Source organism: Haliaeetus albicilla, chromosome 17, assembly GCF_947461875.1.
Source record: "Haliaeetus albicilla chromosome 17, bHalAlb1.1, whole genome shotgun sequence".
Taxonomy (NCBI): Eukaryota; Metazoa; Chordata; class Aves; order Accipitriformes; family Accipitridae; genus Haliaeetus; species Haliaeetus albicilla.
The window spans coordinates 10397499-10415153 of NC_091499.1; the positions used below are offsets into that span (position 1 = coordinate 10397499).

A 17655-nucleotide genomic window follows, 5' to 3' on the forward strand; every position below is an offset into this window, starting at 1 on the left:
CTTTTTTATACATGTATATATATGTGTGTATACACTCTCTCTCACTTTATGTTTGTGTATGGTTAAAAAAAAAAAAAAAAAAGCATCCTTGCACTGAATTACTGTCTGTGCCTATACACAGTGTATAATTTGTTACACTATTTTGTTCTTTATGCATGCTCAGTCCCATGCTTAAGATAAAATGCGTATTTACCACTGGTCCCTGAAGAAGCACGATACATAAATAAGTATATACAGACTTGAACTATTTCATGTTTGACTTAAATGCTAGCTTCAACCAATACTACAGGGATCCGAGGAGTACAGTCTAGCTTTTGTCTTCTCTTTGCCCTAAATAAGTATAGTTGATTGAGCTACCACCTCAGTATACGTGCTGTGGAATTCTTAAGGATTTGCAGTGCTGAGACTTCAGACTAATAATTTACTGATTTGTTTGAAAACCTGTCCTTCCAGCCACCAAATAGCCAACTGTCTTGAATTTTCTTTAATTTTACTTACTGCTTCTCCTTCTATCCTTTTAGCGTCAGGTTTTTCATACATGACAAGCGTAACAGCCATCCTCATCTTCCCTCCCCAGTCTCTTCTCTGGAGCAGGGCAGCCCCTACAGGTTCCGTGGTTCCTAAGGCTACATTTTCTGGACTGCTGATTGTTCTTTTCCCTCCAGCTGGTCCATCTCTTTCTTGAAACAAGGGACTGAAAGCTTAGCACACTAAATTACATGTTGGTGATGCGTTAGGAATTGTTCCTATGGTGTCTAGTATCTTACAGGCTCTACACTTAGGTGTATAACTCCAGCAGGGCATAAGAGGAGAGGGAGAAGTAACGGTCTCTAACATTCAGCTTGTTACCTGCAATGATGCCAGTCAGTTCAGCAGAAAGTTATATCCACATTGAGTATTTGTGTAGTGGATTATTCCTGCTTAAGCATACTAGCCTCCTTTGTCACTCCACAAGACTCTAGTTGTTTGGGTTTTTCTTCTGGCCCCTTTTCCAAATTGTTCAGAATTTTAACTCTAAATTTGCCCACCAACATATCCCTGCAGTCTGAGCTTTAGTACATTGTCTTCATGTTTGGCCTCTTTGTTCTGTCAAGATCATCTATAAAGATACTAGTGTGTCAGATCCAGAACAGCCCATTGTAAAAATCTTACTCAATACAGCCTTCTCTTTTAAAAGGGATACTATTAACTACTCTCAAACTGTATTTTATAGACTTTTTTCGTATCTATCTGCCCCATAACAATTCAGCTAGACCACTCTGCCATCATTCTTACCAGCACAGTTGGAAATACCTGCCAAATAAACAAAAAATAGTTTGAATTTTAGCATCACCAGAGAATGCCTGCTCTGCTGCAGCCCTCCAGTCATTCACAAAGTTGAAAGGGGTCTTAAAGATAAAGGAAGGAACTTTTTATGAATTGGAGGGAGAGAAGGAAAATGTTGGAAAAAGAGGATTTTCATGCCCCACCAAATGAAAAATAATAATGATACACTAAAAATACAACCCAAGCAGCATATTACTCAAATTGTTCACAAACGAATCACTATAAGACAAGTTACAAGTGGAAGTTCTATTCAGGCATGTTCTACAGTATCTGAAAAAGCATCAAATGGAATTTTTCAATGGTAATTGAATTTATCGAATAACCTCAATATTACTAATATTTTTTAAAAATTGCATGTAACTTTATTACTAACAAAATATAAGACATACAATACGACTGGGGTGTTGCTTCTCTAATCAATTCCTATCTAATCATGTCTTCCAACAGCTGTCTGTTGTGCCAAATCCACTGGAATTAGGTGCAGGAATAACAACTCCTTGTTTCTGCAGTTCACGTAAAACATCTAATATTGAATCCAATTCCACTCGGAATTTCTCCAGTTCTTGATTCTTCTGTTGTGCCAGTCTTCGCCACTTCTCAACCTCATGGGTTTGCCTTGCTTCAGTAATACATTGTGTTAGTTGGGTTGCCTGCAAATTAGAAGCAAATCAGCCTTGTGACTTCCTAGTCAAATACTCAGCCAACGCTGCCCCTTTGCAAAAATACACCATTATGTTTGATGCTCGGTCTCAAAGCCCAAGGCTCATGTTAAGTGGAAACAATTTGTTCTGAATATTACAAAAATCATTCTGATAGCAATGAATTCCTTTAAATAGTTGCATTAATGACAGAAGGGTAGAATCCATCACTGACTAATGAGCCTCAGGAGAATTTAACAGCAATTAAAAGTTTGATTATTTAAGACAGAGCTCAGCATATAACAAACCCCTCTATAATCAAAATGAACCTTTTGAATTGCCATTTAAATGTGTTTAAAGAACATTCTGCAAGGAAAACAAATCAAATCTGAATGACATGTTCTGGGCTACTACTGTATTTTTAAAAACCGCAAGTTCTATGAACTATCAGAAAATATCCTGTAGTCACAAAGGTCTGAAGCTGCTGCAGACAGAAGTTTGAATTAATTTTGACATGAATCCATGGCATAATCCTCTTAGATTACCCAAAAGAAAAGGTGTCACAAGGTATCAAAATCACCACACCGCTATTAATTGTAATAGAATCTTTAAGGAAAGCTCTATCACTTAAAAGCCATAATTACTGTATTTGTAGTTTGATACTAAGGATAACCTGTTACTTCCTTGTTCAGCAATTAAGTTTTTCTACTTTGTTCATTTCATTATCATTCATTTGGGGGACTGCTCAGTGCCTCACTGCAGATAATTAAAGGTGGAACACTAGTACAAACAAAACCCAAAGTTTAATACATAACAAGGCTAGTAGCACCAGGAAAGATGAAATTACTTAGCAGGAATTGTTGCATATACTATTACTTCTAGTATTTTTTTTTTAATATATTACAAAACATCTTAGTAAATACTATAGGTCAGGTAATGAATTTAGTGGAGATAGATCATAGACTAGGCAGCAGCAGACACTTTACAGAAATGGTAAAATTCTCATACTATACAAAAGCAAATATTACGGTTGCCTTTAGCAGGACAGAAAGTGAACAAAAATAATAATCATCACTAGTGGCAGGGTTTGTTCTTAATCCAGTGACTTGTTTTATGCACAGCTCTTTTGAGGAGGAAAATTAAATATCTGATGTAGAAATGTATGAGAATAAAACCTTCTACCATGAACAATTCTGTACATAAAAGTGTATTCCTTGAGATCTGGTTTCAAAACTGTAGAACAAACTCCACAAACAAAGAACTGCTACAGGTTTGATGATCTTCCAGTGCAACTGCCCTTCTCTGACTTCATATATTTATGTAAAACCTAAGTTAAAACACTAATGAAAGACAGTCATATGTTTAAGTGATGAAAGCATGAGAACAAAATCTATATGAACTAGAAAACTGTTTCCAGATGATAGAAGCTCCCCTGATAGATGAAAAATCAGGATGGAGGCCGTGACATATAAGATGAAAAAAATCAGTGCAAAATTGTTTTACAAGGGATACAACTGTCAGATACAAGAAGCTGTATCACAAATATCCAACCTTCAAAATCCAAAATTTTTAGTTTGTGGAGGATAAAGCCTTTTTTTTTGTTGTTGTTTGGGTATTAAAACCACTATGTGGTAGACTGCTACAAGACATTTCTATATTTTTAATGCAGCTTTTCTGAATGGGACTTCTAGAAAATAAAATTACAGTTCAGTTGAGGAATATCTCATAGCTTAACAAGCTCTGCATTACAAACTCTTGTCAATTTTTCAATAGCCAGCTTTCATTGTGTAGAATCATAGAATCATTTAGGTTGGAGTCCAGCTGTCAACCCAACACCACCATGCTCACTAAACCATGTCCTGAAGTACCACATCTACATGTTTTCTGAACACCTCCAGGGATGGTGACTCCACCACTTCCCTGGGCAGCCTGTTCCAATGCCTGACAACCCTATCAGTAAAGAAATTTTTCCTAATATCCAGTCTAAACCTCCCCTGGCATGACTTGAGGCCATTTCCTCTTGTCCTATTGCTTGTTACTTGACAGAAGAGACCAGCACCCACTTCACTACAACCCCCTTTCAGGTAGTTGTAGGGAGCGATAATGTCTCCCCTCAGCCTCCTTTTCTCCAGTGTAATTGAAATATGAAATAACCGAATGACAAGGGACTTCCAGAGGTCATGTGGTCCAACACTCTGCAAAAGCAAGGCCTCCTTAGATCAGGTTGCAAGGAAGTTACGCACTTGATACACGAGTCATACGCAAGTAATCTTAATTACTGCAGCAAGGACATGCTGACTAGGACTGCAACTACGTTCACTTGCATCAGCAGGCACCAAAGACAAAACCATGGCTGTATCAAAGAAGTACTTGCCCCCCTGCAGTGTGAGCTAAATGAGCCTGTGCAAATACCATAAAATTACAGTTAAACCAATAAATTGCTTTTAAGAAGTAAATGCAGATGTATTCTGGTTTACCTTTTGAATTTCTTGCTGTCTTTCTGCATATCTGGTCTCTATATGCTTGATTTTCTTTTCCAGGCACAAAAAATGTTTCATTTCAGGACTCTGGCTCTCCTTAGCCTCTCTCAGTTCTTCCAACAATTTCGTCACCTACAGTTAGAGAGAATTGATGAAAATTGTTGTTATTGCATTAAGCAGTGTATAAAACAGATTCATTTCAAAGTGTATTTGTTTTGTTTAATCATTCTATTCAAAAGCTGCAGAAAGGAAGACATTAAAGGGAAATCTCCTTTATTCAAAAGCTTAAACAGGGGCTCAGGGACTTAGATTAGGATCTTTCATTTGTAAGAATTGGCCTGAGCATGTGAAAATCTAGTTCTTTTTGATAAATCCAATCCTGTTCATAATATGTTATGAAGTGATTATTCACAGTCAATTTTTATACTTCTAAATGTACTAAAAAATTAATAGAGAATATTATGATTAGATGTTCTTATACAATCCCTTCTCACTCCTTGGATAAAGATCAAATATAAAATGTACCAGTGTATTTCTAAGGAATAAATTAAGAAAAGACATGCTGCTAACACACATGATTACAAACCCCCTTTGGTCTAATAACTGCCAGGTCAAACCAACTCTACCAATGACTGACTTACAACTGATTTCCTAATCCTCCAGAAATTCAGGTAAGTTTTCTTATAAAGCCCTACTGATTTATTCTCATTCTTTGCCTATTTTAAGTAACTTGATATTTCTTCATTTAACATCTTAAGTCTTTTTTTGGTCACTTTCTTAATGTGTATAAGTAAACTAAAGTGAAAGCTTTGAAGTCTTAATCATTTATTATAACCCTTAGTTCCCCTTACCCAATATATTTGAGAACTGCTAACCCTCTTCAAGCACTCAGCCATCCCTGGCTCTCTGCTGCTGAATTTAAGTAGATGGAAGCATTGTGTCCTCATAAGATGTTGTCACTCTTACTGAGAAGTGACTCCAAGATGGCTTACTATTAATTTTCATTTTTTAACATGGTCTTCTAAAACAGTGAGGCCTACGTTACTACACTTTTGCCTGTCCATAGCTCCAGCAGCTTTGAACCTGTGGGCCACTTTCAGCCCCATTTGTCAGAGGAGCAGAAGTCTTGGTTGTGTAAGGTCTGTGAAACTGAGCGTCCGCTGCTTGGCTGCAAAGTTGTCCCACTGAAGGGAAGGGCTGATGCATGATCTCAAGTACATAATGAAACACCTGAAACATTCATGAAGGAAAGATGTTATGAGGGGAAAAAAGCCCCAGGAGAAAATGGGCTCCATATATTTTGCCAGCAACAGAACTATGCTAAATACAAAGCTGTGCTATGTGGAAGCTGTTATGCAAAAGAAGTATATAATTAATGGAAAACATCCATAAACAGCATTTCTGAAATTAGTATTCAAATAACAAACTTCCTGGGAGCCTCAGAAAAAAAATGTTTGCCTTCTTTGAGGTACAACCATTTTAGACAGAAGACTCAATCCTATTACAATGGTAGTGCTTTTTCCCTATCATGACTAATTCTATTTGCAGGTTTGGTTGCCTTCTTTTTTCAGTTCTACTTATTTAACTATTTAATGCTTAAAATGTATTTCATAAGCAGTGCAGCAGTCATGCTAGAGGGCAAAAGCAAGACTTGACTTTGACATTTCTCTCTGTATAGTCTTGCAATGATTTTTGTAACAAAACATTACATTTACTTAAATGCCAGCACCTTGAACTTGGCCTGTAACATGTGGGTCAGATTATAGGATGATCATTCTCTTAACCATCACTGTAATTAATAATCTGTAAAGCAGTCATAGAAGAAACAAATTAATAACATTTGTCTCATTGTACTCTTGCCCTGTTCTCCCAGGAGGAAGTATAATATATACTGAGATGACTGGAGGGAAACAAGCTTTGTATGGAAAGGCAACATCTATCATTAGATTCATAATAGGAACCCAAAGTCTCAGCCTTTATTTTGCAAATAGAGAGGTTGTTTAATAGACCTTTTTTCTCTCCCTGCAAACCCTCACTTTTCTATAAATACTTCAAAACAGAGGTAGAATTTTGCATGGGTAGGATGAATACTGAATGAGTTTAGTGAGATTAAGAATAATGATATTAAGTATGTATTAAACACATACTGATACTTCTCTCATTTCTTCTAAATAAGGGCAACAAACAAGATTAAATGTCTGGAGTTCTCAGTCCCTTACAGAATAGGAGAATTCTTTTTAATAACTCTTGCAGGTTAATTACTGTATTATCAAAATGAAGTTAAAATTAGCAATCTTCATACATCAAGGAGATGGTGAATTAAGCATAGGCACAATGCTAAGACAGGCTATAACCTCCTCCTGAACAGGACATGATTAAAAAAAAAAAAAAAAAAAAAAAAAAAAAATCATCGGCGACACTTCAAGGACAACAAAAGCATAGCCAATAGTTCAAAAAGCTTGAGCTAAAAGACAGACAGCATAACATAATATTAACCCCAAAATGAAAACATGAACAAGTGTAATTTTTAGACTATATGCTATTAATAGAAGATTAGGAAAAGCCTAGATACTTCTTTCAAAACCCAGTGAATTTCGAAAGAACTATTACAACTAACCTTCTCTTAAGAGAGCTTAAGTTTCACAGATATCAAAGGAAAAAAACAAGAATATAATTGCCTAAGTCAGTTTTATGGCAATGCAGGAGGAGAAAAGGAAGGCTTTATCTGAACAAAGAATTTGAAAAAATAATAAAATATCCTTTTAATAAAGAAAAATCCCGTGGTCTATTTACTGCCCATCACAGCTCTCAGGGAAGAGGCTATGAATGCTTGGATTAACCTGCTGATCAATTTTCATATGGATGTCAGACATTTCTAACTAATTAAAATGAATAATAATTAAAAAAAATATAAAAAAAAAATCAAAGGAGATCAAAGTTCCAACTTCTGTTCTCTGTAGTTCTCTTGTTCTCATTAGAAAAATATCTTGCATTCTCAGGTATAATTGATGTAGAAGCAACTGACAAAGATGCTGTTTTCTAAGACTTATTTTACTACATATTATTTGAGGTTTTACAAGGATGAAAGTGAAAAGTCTTATTAGAATAAGGTACCCCCAATCCAAATTTAAATATACCTCTTTTTGTAGGAGTTCCTCTCGCATCTGTGAAACTAAAAGGGCTTCCTGATGTCCCTGTTGTTCACCAATTTGTTCTTGGAGATGTTTTATTAATATCTACAAAAAGATTAAAAATAGTTTGTCATTAACATAAATACCCACAACATGTGAAAACCTATGCAGGAAAAATACACCAAAAATATCAGTATTGTACTGCTGCAGGTATATGTGATGCATGTATTAACATACTACCTCTAACACATGTGCATGTGTGCTATTTAACAATCCTCTACGTGGATGGTTAAATAGCACACATGTACATATATATTATATGAAAACAAGTCTCCATCTTCAAGTTACTTTCCTCAGTTAAAAAAAGTTCTGAAATAATCTAAATGCAATAGCTCCTTCTACTTTCATACCGTGTGTATAACTTCTCCCAAAATTTTAATGCACAAATACAATCACAGGCCCAGGTCCTCATGGGGGACTTCAACCACCCCGATACCTGCTGGAGGAACAATGCTGCACGGCATAAACAATCCAGGAGGTTCTTGGAAAGCCTTCATGACAACTCCCTGACCCAAGTGATAGAGGAGCCAGCAAGGAGAGTGGTCTGCTGGGCCTTAAACTCACAAACGAGGAAAGGTTTGTTGGGGTTGTGAATATCAATGACAACATTGGCTGCAGCGACCACAAGACAGTGGAGTTCAGGATCTGAGAGGAAGGAGCAGGCTGAAAAGCATGATCACAACCCTGGACTTCAGGAGAGCAGACCTTGGCCTCTTCAAAGATCTGCTTGAAAGAGTCCAATGGGATGGGGCCCTGGGGGGGAAGAGGGGTCCAAGAAAGCTGGTTGACCTTTGAAGAGCACCTCCTCCAAGCTCAAGAGCAGTCCATCCCAACAAGCAGAAAGTCAGGCAAAAATGCCAGGAGGCCTGCATGGATGAACAAGGAACTCCTGGCAAAACTCAAACATAAAAAGGAAGCCTACAGACCATGGGAACAAGGACAGGTAACCTGGGAGGAATATCGAGACACTGTCCGAGCATGCAGAGATGTGATTAGGAAAGCCCAAGCCCACCTGGCATTGAATCTGGTGCGACCGGCAAAGGCAACAAGAAGGGCTTCTGTAACTACCTAAGTGGCAAACAGGAGACTAGAGAAAATGTGGGCCTACTGATGCATGGGGCAGGGGCCCTGGAGACCCAGGACATAGAAGAGGCTGAGGTACTGAATGCCTTCTTCACCTCAGTCTTTACTAGCAAGACTGGCCTTCAGGAATCCAAGGCCCCAGAGACTAGGGGGCAAGTCTTAGAATACGGAAGATACACCCTTGGTGGAAGAGGATCTGGTCAGGAAATACACAAACTACACATACGTAAATCCACGGCCCTGAAGGGATGCAACCACGTGTGCCGAGGGCAAATGTCACTTCTACCTTCAAAAAGGGCAAGGAGGAGGATGCAGGGAACTACAGGCTAGTCAGCCTCACCTCAATCCCTGGGAAGGTGATGGAGCAACTAATCCTGGAAACCTGGCAGGCACATGAAGGACAAGAAGGTGATCAGGACTAGTAAGTATGGATTCACAAAGGGGAAGTCATGCTTGACCAACCCGATAACCCTCTATGATGAAATGACTGGCTTGGCAGGTGGGAGAGCAGTGGATATTGCTTACCTGGATTTCAGTAGTAAGGCTTTAACAGTGTCTCCTCTAAGATCCTCATAGAGAAGCTGACAAAGTATGGGTTGGATGGATTGCAAACTGACTTAAATGCCTGGGCCAGAGGGTGGCGATGAGTGTAATGAAGTCTAGTTGGAGGTCAATAACTCAGAGGGTGTCGTGTGTAGAACTATCAATTCTGGGTCCAATCCTGTTCAACTTCTTCATTAACGACCTGGATGATGGCGCAGAATGTACCCTCAGCAAGTTTGCTGATCATGTAAAACTGGGAGGAGTGCCCGATACACCAGAGGGTTGTGCATACATCCAGAGGGTCCTCGACAGGCTGAAGAAATGGGTTGACAGGAATCTCATGAACTTCAACAAAGGGAAGTGCGAAGTCCTGCTCCTGGGGAGGAACAACCCCAGGCACCAGCATATGCTGGGGGCCACCCAGCTGGAAAGCAGCTTTGCAGAAAAGAGCCTGGGGTGTCCTGGTGGATACCAAGTTGAACAAAAGGCTAACAGTATCCTGGGCTGCATTAGCATCAATGTTGCCAGCTGGTGGAGGAAGGTGGTCCTTCCCCTCTACTCAGCTCTGGTGAGGCCACATTCTGGGTTCCCCAGTGCAAGAGACATGGAGCTACTGGAGAGAGTCTGCAAAGGGCCACTAAGATGATGAAGGGACTGGAGCATCTCTCCTATGAGGAAAGGCTGAGGGAGCTGGACTGTTCAGCCTGGAGAAGAGAAGGCTCGGGGGGATCTCATCAATGTTTACAAACATCTGAAGAGAGGGTGCAAAGCCAACAGAGCCAGGCTCTTTCCAGTGGTATCCAGCAACAGGAGAAGCAGCAAAGGGCACAAACTGAAATATAGAAGGTTCTGTGTGACCATAAGGAAAAATTCTTTACTGTGAGGGTGTCCAAGCACTTGTTTGGGTCTCTAAGCCCAGAGGGGTTGTGGACTCTCCCTCCTTGGAGATATTCAAAAACCATCTGGACATGGTTCTGAGCAAGTGGCTCTAGATGACCCTGTTTGAGCAGGGGGTTGGACAAGATTCTGTGATTCTGCGAACACAGGGGCACAGGCCCATTTTAAAACAATAGATCCTACTTCACAGAAAGATACAGTTTACAGTAATATAGAAGGAAATAACTTTAACAGATACCTATATGTAATGAATGTATGTACTATATCTTACCTCTTGTTTTGAAATTCTTCTGTTTAGTTCAGCTACTTTAGAAGTAGAATGCTCCTTTGCATGCTGGCAAAGAATCTTCTCCATTTCTCTCTCATGGGAAGCTTTCAGAGATGCAATGCATTCTGCTGTGTCTTCCTGTATCCTGAACAGAGTGAGAGGAAAATAAGATGTAGTAAAGCAGCTACAGACAGTTCTTCAAAAATGTGGCAAAGTTTCTCACTTGAACATATAAAATATCAAAAATGTTAGAGGTGGCATATCTTTGAAATTTCATCACAAAACTGTGTAAGACAGCACCACCATTACTTCTACTGCTCTGGAAGGATGACAGGGTAGGAAGCCTACAATGCTGGACATGTGCCTCCTTTAACTAGAGGCAGCTAGAATACAGAAAACTCAGCCAATCATCTTTTTTGGCTCCTCTGATTAAAAAAAAAAAAAAAAAAAAGGAGAGAAAATAGGTGCTTTTAAATCATAATGCATCTGTCCTATTTCAGGTATCTATTTTAGAACAGAATGCGTTGCAATCTAAATATGCCAATTTCCTCTACTTTAACTATGAAGAGATCTAAGGGCCACCAGGTGAAGTGTGAAGTTTCTGCAGCTGGTCAAGTAAATCCCACTGAAAGCATACCCCAGTTCGAAGGAAAGTACCTGTACCACATCTTAATGCTATACAACACAAATACAAAGCATCTAAGATGCAACAATTTAGACTGAGATCTTTTTACTCAAAACCATAATGAATTGTAGTATTAATAAGAAGCATCAATATAGGTTTGCTTGTAGAAAGAATTGTGACAGTGCACTGCTCTAAAAAACAAAACAAAACACAAACACCCACAACAAAACCCAAACCCAGCAAAAAAAAAAAACAAACCCCAAACCAAAAACAAACAGTAAAAATTAAATTTACAGAGAACATTGGCCAGGTATAAGCTAGCTTCACTCATGGCTGACATGTTAATGTGTCACTTCAATCCTGTATCAGCTAACACTGCAACAAGGCTTTTAAATGAACATGTTGAGCATTTACCTTCGTGTGTTATTTTCAGAATAAGCCAGGGTTGCTTGAGACTTCACCCTCTGCTGGTTCATTTCTAGAGACAATCTTTCTAGCTCTTCCTTCAGCTGTGCATTTTCTTGCAGAACTTCCAAGAGATTAGAATCAGAAAAGGTATGTGGTTGGTATATTCTGTCATTGTTGAAAATGCTTAGAAAGGGTTCACTGTTGCTGGAATTCCTTTTATCTGTTGCTGAGGTATTCTTTTTCAAGATCTCTGTAGAGCTTCCCTTATTATTGGTTTTATTTCTCAAATTATTATCAGACAACATCACCATCCTTTCTTTTTGAAGTTTCTCTACAGTTTTTGTAAGGTCTTGTATTTCTCTATTTTTGGTGACTAGTTCTTCATTTAGTTTTAACAGTCTGTCTTTTGTGTTACCTTGTTTCATTGGAGAATCTGTGGACTCTAAGTCTTTATTATCCTTTTTACTTCTGAGTTTTAATTGGGAATTTTGACTTTTAAGGTTTTCAATTTCTGTCTGGAGGTTTTTAACAGTGATCTGATGGGTCTTCTTTAGATTCTGAAGCTCCTGTTCAAGTTCTGTAGAACTGGCTTTATCACCGTTCAGTTTTGGCGATTCACTCATAAATTTGTAGGCAAGTAGTTGCTCAAGCTCTACAAGTCTTTGCTCATACTGTATCTGAGGGAGGGGAGTAGGAGGAGGGGAAGAAAAAGTAGTTTTCTCAAGTGTACTTTTATTATTAGCTGTTCCTATTATTCTTTGAAATTACTGCACACCTGAAGCAAGATTTCACAAGACAGGATACACATCAGTATTACTAACAATGCTACTCAATCAGTTCAGAAATTAGCGAGTGAAAAAAATTATGTGAAGCAGACTTAAGTCTGCTATAAAACATAATTACTCAAAACATTTACTGCAAAGTAATCCTCTACTCAAAATGAATGGAGTTAACTACAGGAAAGAAAATTAAATTGACAAGAAACTATTTCATTTTTATATAATTGAGTTCTCTTCAAAAGTAACATTTTAATATAGCAGGAATTCTTTAATTTTTTAAAAATGTCATTATGTATTTGCCATGTGTCAGTTTGCAATCATCACTGTCACATGCCTCAGAATTGTACTTCACATTTTTAAAAACATCTTAAATTTTAACAGGACAGATTTTTTATTTATTTATTTGTAAGTATGAATATAGAAGTATGAATTCAGAGAGACAAAGAATCTTTCTTCCTAATGAGCTGAGGAAAACCTAACCCTTCTTAATAGCCTGGATAGCCTCTGAGGAAAGTACGATGAGTTATTCACATGGAGAAAAGGAGGAACAACTGGCCAGGGCTTTCCTTTCCTGCTCATTAAGCACCTGTGCAGTTCACCTTTTCCTTGAAGTAAAATGCCAGACTTCCATGCTTCCCAAGACTTGCATTAAGACTCACTATCATGTAATTTTTGGATAGAATGTTTAGTGTTCCCAGACATTCCCCACAGAAATGCTCGGTCAGCAGACCTTTGAAACCACAGCCTTGGGTACAGCAAGGAATTAGGCGAGTAGCTACTCTGACCCACAGGATGAAAGCCACTTTTCTTAATTGTAAGAATTAAATTATTATGCCTCAAGAACTTGTCCTCTCAGTTTCAGTACTACTATAACAATTTCAATGCTCTTTTTATCTTAGGTGCTGAAGCTACTGAAATTCTGGCTATAAATCCTTCAAATATTTTTTCCCCTGAATGTGGTCTTTGCCTTCAGCTTTCACCACTACTCTGTGTGAGACCCCAGTAACCTTGTGACTGTTACTTGTGGCATAGACTACTCAACAAGCCTCCAACTTTTACCTTTATTTTTTGAAATTGTTGTTCCATGGCACGGAGACTTTTTTTAGCTTCATCATCTTTACCTTCAAGTTCTGTTTCTAACTTTTTTATTCTTCTCTCCAAAAAATCAACTGTCTTTGTTTTAGCTGAAAGATCATTAGTTTTCTCAGCAGCAGCAGCAGCATAAATCAAAGCAGGCAAAGAATTTGGATACCTTCTTTTTAGAATTCCTTCCATTTCCCTGATCTATCAAAAAGAAAATTAAGTCGGAAGTCAAAAAGAATAAAGTTCTAATGAAAAGTGAACTGAAATAAGTGACAGAATGTTAACAAATGTCATCCACTTAAGCTGGGTGAAGAATGAAAACTAGAGACGCATATGTTGAGAATTTTTAAAAATTGTTTACATTTATGTTATTGTTTACAGAAAAGCAAGACTCATCATCTCTTACTGATTGACTTATACATCATCGTAAACAAATACTGCTCTGGTCTTCAGATTGTCTTATGTCAAATGGGGTCTTCAGATTGTCCTATGTCAAACGGACCTTTTATTTACTTTCTTAGCACTTAAGTGTATATGGCTCTTAATGGTGTTAAAGTATTTGCTTTTTTTCTGTACTTGCATTCATGTTCTACTTTTCCAACTGTTACAGAGATATTTCATAATGGTATTGAAATTATTCTCCCAATAACAGATTATATGCCTTTTATTTTGGAGTCCGCAATAAAATAGTCTAACACCTTGCATGCAAGACTAATAACAAGCCCCTCTTATCTACAGATAAGATATTCTTTGCATTAGGATACTGCAGAGGCTCTTTCCCATTTGTCCCACATCCCTACCAAATGCAGCTGCCATCTCCTAAAATTCAGAAAGGCCCACTTCCACCTGTCTTTTCCTCAGTAGAAACATGGATTTTAAAGTCTCTACTCCCCCAGTTTTCATGAATCTTGTAGGAATCCAAGTAAAATTTAAACCCCTACTCTTGAATCAACTTAGCTGAAATTGGTCATAATGTTACGGGATTACTGAAAATAGACAGAAGGAGTCTTACAAGATAAACAGCAAGCTTGTGTGTGCTTTTTCCCTCTTGCCCCTTTCCAAGAAACTCTAAACAGTATTTTAACATTAAAGGATTTTAAAAGGGATATCAGTAAATAGCTTAGTAGAACATAGTAGCAGAAGAGTCCTTTGTAAGTAAATAATTGCAGCTTTTTATGTTAAGAGTGTTCCATAGCACAAGTTACTTTATCATAGGGCTTCATTCAATGCTTTATCCTTATGAAAGGGCTGGTAAGTGTTTTAAGAGACCTTATCCGAAGTAAAGGTTAAAAGAAATAGAGTTCTATTATTGCATACTTGTCGTTCAAGATCCTGAATTCTTTTAGCATCTGCTGCTCTGTCTTGCAAACGTTTCTTCTGTTGCACACACTGATCTCCAGGTTCAGTTCTGAGCTTCTCAACCTATCCAATTTATGAAAAAATAAATTGAAATATATATTCAGAGACATTGTTTTGTAGTACAAAAGCAAGCATTTCAAACACACACAAATAATGGAAATTCTGCAACTTAAAACCTGGTAATAGTAATTTCTGTACTAATTGATTCTTCAGGTTCTTAAACTAAGTTACAGCTTCTTCAAGCCACTTAAGATCAAAGGAGCTGAAACTAGCTATGGAAATCTAGAAGAGAACTTCAACTCTGGGACATTCTTGTCTTCAGACTAGTAAATCTGCTTCTTTCTCCCATACTTCCAGTATGCAGGTTTGGTTAATAAGCTATAATGGAAAGTACTACAGTGCATTACATGAATTCAGGGTGAGTTAAGGAAATAGTTTGTGATTTGCAAGGCTATGCTCCATGATGAGATACAGAAACAGCCAAAAAGCAGCATTATGTTGTGCCTAAATAAAAGCTGACTCCCAGGATGAGGGGAAGGAACTGGATAGTTAACACTCCTGCACTCCCATAAAGTCTGGTCACAAAGACTCAAAGCTTTAATCTAAAATTGAACTTCCTACCTTTATCAGCCACTACAATCACTGTACAGAAAGAGATACTACACCTTGTATATTTGGAAGTATTCCTATCTTGATTTCTCTCTCACATTGGCAATGTTAGCATAAGTAATGCTTTTGTGCCAGCATAGTTTGACTAATTTGATCGTTTCTATGAAGTCAAAGCTCTTAATTGTTTTTAAATACCAGTCCATCCTGGAGAAAATGCAATTAAAAATATTTTCTCTCCAGCAATGATATGTCGATCAAAGTTTGATATAGTGGTGTTTAAGGGATCTCCTTTCCTGGCTGCTCCTTCAGAAGCACCTCCTTTCATCTGTGATCTCTCTAATAAAACACGATGAAAAAATTCCAAGATCAATTATATTTTATCACTGGTAAAATTCTTTATTTCTGTGAATCCTAAGTTAAATCTACTGACAAGTAGGCAATGCAAATCTCAGAACTATTCAAGATTCATGTATTAGTTTTGCTTGCTTTATATTTCAAGTGTTTTGGCTTTTTCTTCCATACTAAAGCAACCAGAGAACTTTTCAAAGAAAGAATTTAAAATCGGTACTTAAAGAGAAAAAATAGGTGCTGCCTATGCCACCATGGAGTAAAAAGGAAGAAAAGAGAATGACAAGAGGGAGGTTCCAAGCTGTTAATGTAACAATGTACTTCCTTTTCTTAGTCAATAAATTTGCAGGTTTTAAGGAAACACATTACTTCTGTTTCCAGAAGCATCATCAAGAGGTCCAATAGAAGCAAAACCAGGTTTTGAGCATTCTCCACTTGAAACTCTCACTGCATATGCAGTAATGTCAATTTTGCATATAAAAACTCCACATTTGATTTAAAGGTTATAAAGGGTTTACATGTTTTTTCTTGAAAAAAATGGGATTATTACAAAGGACAGAATTACATTATACTCATCACTAGAAAAGAAATAATTTTAAGTTCCAACTTATTAGATAAAGCTAGACATTATCACCTCTAGTTTTAGTTTCTTAATTTCTTCTCTTGCATCTTTAAGACGGGCTGCATCTTTATCCAGAAGATCTTGATTTTCTGCATACCATTGAAGTCTTCTTTTTAAATGAGCAATTTCCTGTTTGTATGATTCTTCCATAACTTTAAATTCATAAGACTTCTCACCTACAAGAATAAAACTTCCTTAGTATTGTTTTATTAGTAATTATGTATTGAAGAAGTAATCAGTCAACACTATCCTTCTCAGCACATCTCATACATTTACTTTTTTGACAATCCTGTTACTGCAGTGAAGTTTTAAAACCAGACCCTAATTAGGATTTTAAATGCAACAGTATTTGAAAAAACCCTTTTTTTCTCTCATACCTAGTAGTACTCAATGGTTCAAAGTTTACCATGGAAAGTATTTAAAACAGAATCCCAGAGGGATCTATTCTTGATCACGTTCTAGTAAACAAATTTTCAGTAACAACATGGATGACAATATAGAATATATGCTTAGATATGTATTGACCATACTCCTCCCATTTAGGGATCAAGCATTTTGAGAAGAGACATGGAGCTAAGTATTACAGCTCTTACGATTTGTGATGCCTGATATTGGAAGTTAGAGAGTCCAATTTCTGGCCCTCTCATTAAGAAAGCTAAAATCAGAACTCCTTCCAGTTTGACAAGAATGTTGAAAAAAGTCACAAGGCATAAATTATAGATAAAAAATGGGCAAGATCTAAATAAATGGAATTGTCTGTTTTCCACGCCCAGTGGAAGATGGGCAAGAAATCAAACTTAATAGGCAATAAGAGAGAGTTGGCTGGATACAAGAAAAGGCTTTCTAATACAGTACCAAAGGTACTGTAGGGTGTCCTTCGCTGTATGCTTTTATTAGAAGTTGAGATGATATTTGGAAATGGTCTAGATGCATTTGACTAAGTAATATTTTAATAAGAAACAAGTTTTAGTTACATATTTATTTAGCAAAGCACTGAGTAGGCAAAATTATTCAACAAAATGAAGGTGCTTTACCTGATGTGGATGCAATCTGGACTTTTGCTAAATCTCTCTCCTTCTTTGCTTGTCCCAAGTCTACCTCAAGAGCTTGCTTATCTTGTTTGAGACGTCTTATCTCTTCTTGTAATTTAGCTTCTTCCTTCTGAGTTTTAGAGAAAACAGTAAGACAAGAAAAACTAAACATGCATTGTCATACAAAAAAACTGAACATACTTTTTCACCATAAAATGACTAAATCACAATAGTTGCGTCAGACCACAGCAGCAATGAGGTTTTCTAGTTTTGGTATTATTCTCAGGCCTTGCTATAGCAGAGCATGGGAAAACTTAAGCTAAACATAAACATTTTTTTTTAGTAAGTCTTACATAACTGTCTTA

At 37.3% G+C, this 17655-nt stretch overlaps 1 protein-coding gene across 5 annotated transcripts in view; it reads right to left on the reverse strand.

Moving 5' to 3' along the window:
• Nucleotides 1-1711: 1711 nt before the first annotated feature.
• The window catches only part of CEP162 (centrosomal protein 162), a 47603-nt gene continuing 31659 nt past the window's right edge, over nucleotides 1712-17655 (reverse strand). For all 5 annotated transcript variants that reach the window (XM_069804792.1, XM_069804793.1, XM_069804790.1 and 2 more), the window contains 9 exons: nucleotides 17294-17420; nucleotides 16272-16435; nucleotides 14639-14743; nucleotides 13298-13522; nucleotides 11466-12136; nucleotides 10430-10571; nucleotides 7582-7680; nucleotides 4442-4576; nucleotides 1712-1976 (listed from right to left, as the gene is read on the reverse strand). In XM_069804792.1, coding sequence (XP_069660893.1) covers nucleotides 1758-1976; nucleotides 4442-4576; nucleotides 7582-7680; nucleotides 10430-10571; nucleotides 11466-12136; nucleotides 13298-13522; nucleotides 14639-14743; nucleotides 16272-16435; nucleotides 17294-17420 — 1887 coding nt within the window. In that variant the 3' untranslated portion in view covers nucleotides 1712-1757. The remainder of the gene's footprint in view (nucleotides 1977-4441; nucleotides 4577-7581; nucleotides 7681-10429; nucleotides 10572-11465; nucleotides 12137-13297; nucleotides 13523-14638; nucleotides 14744-16271; nucleotides 16436-17293; nucleotides 17421-17655) is intronic.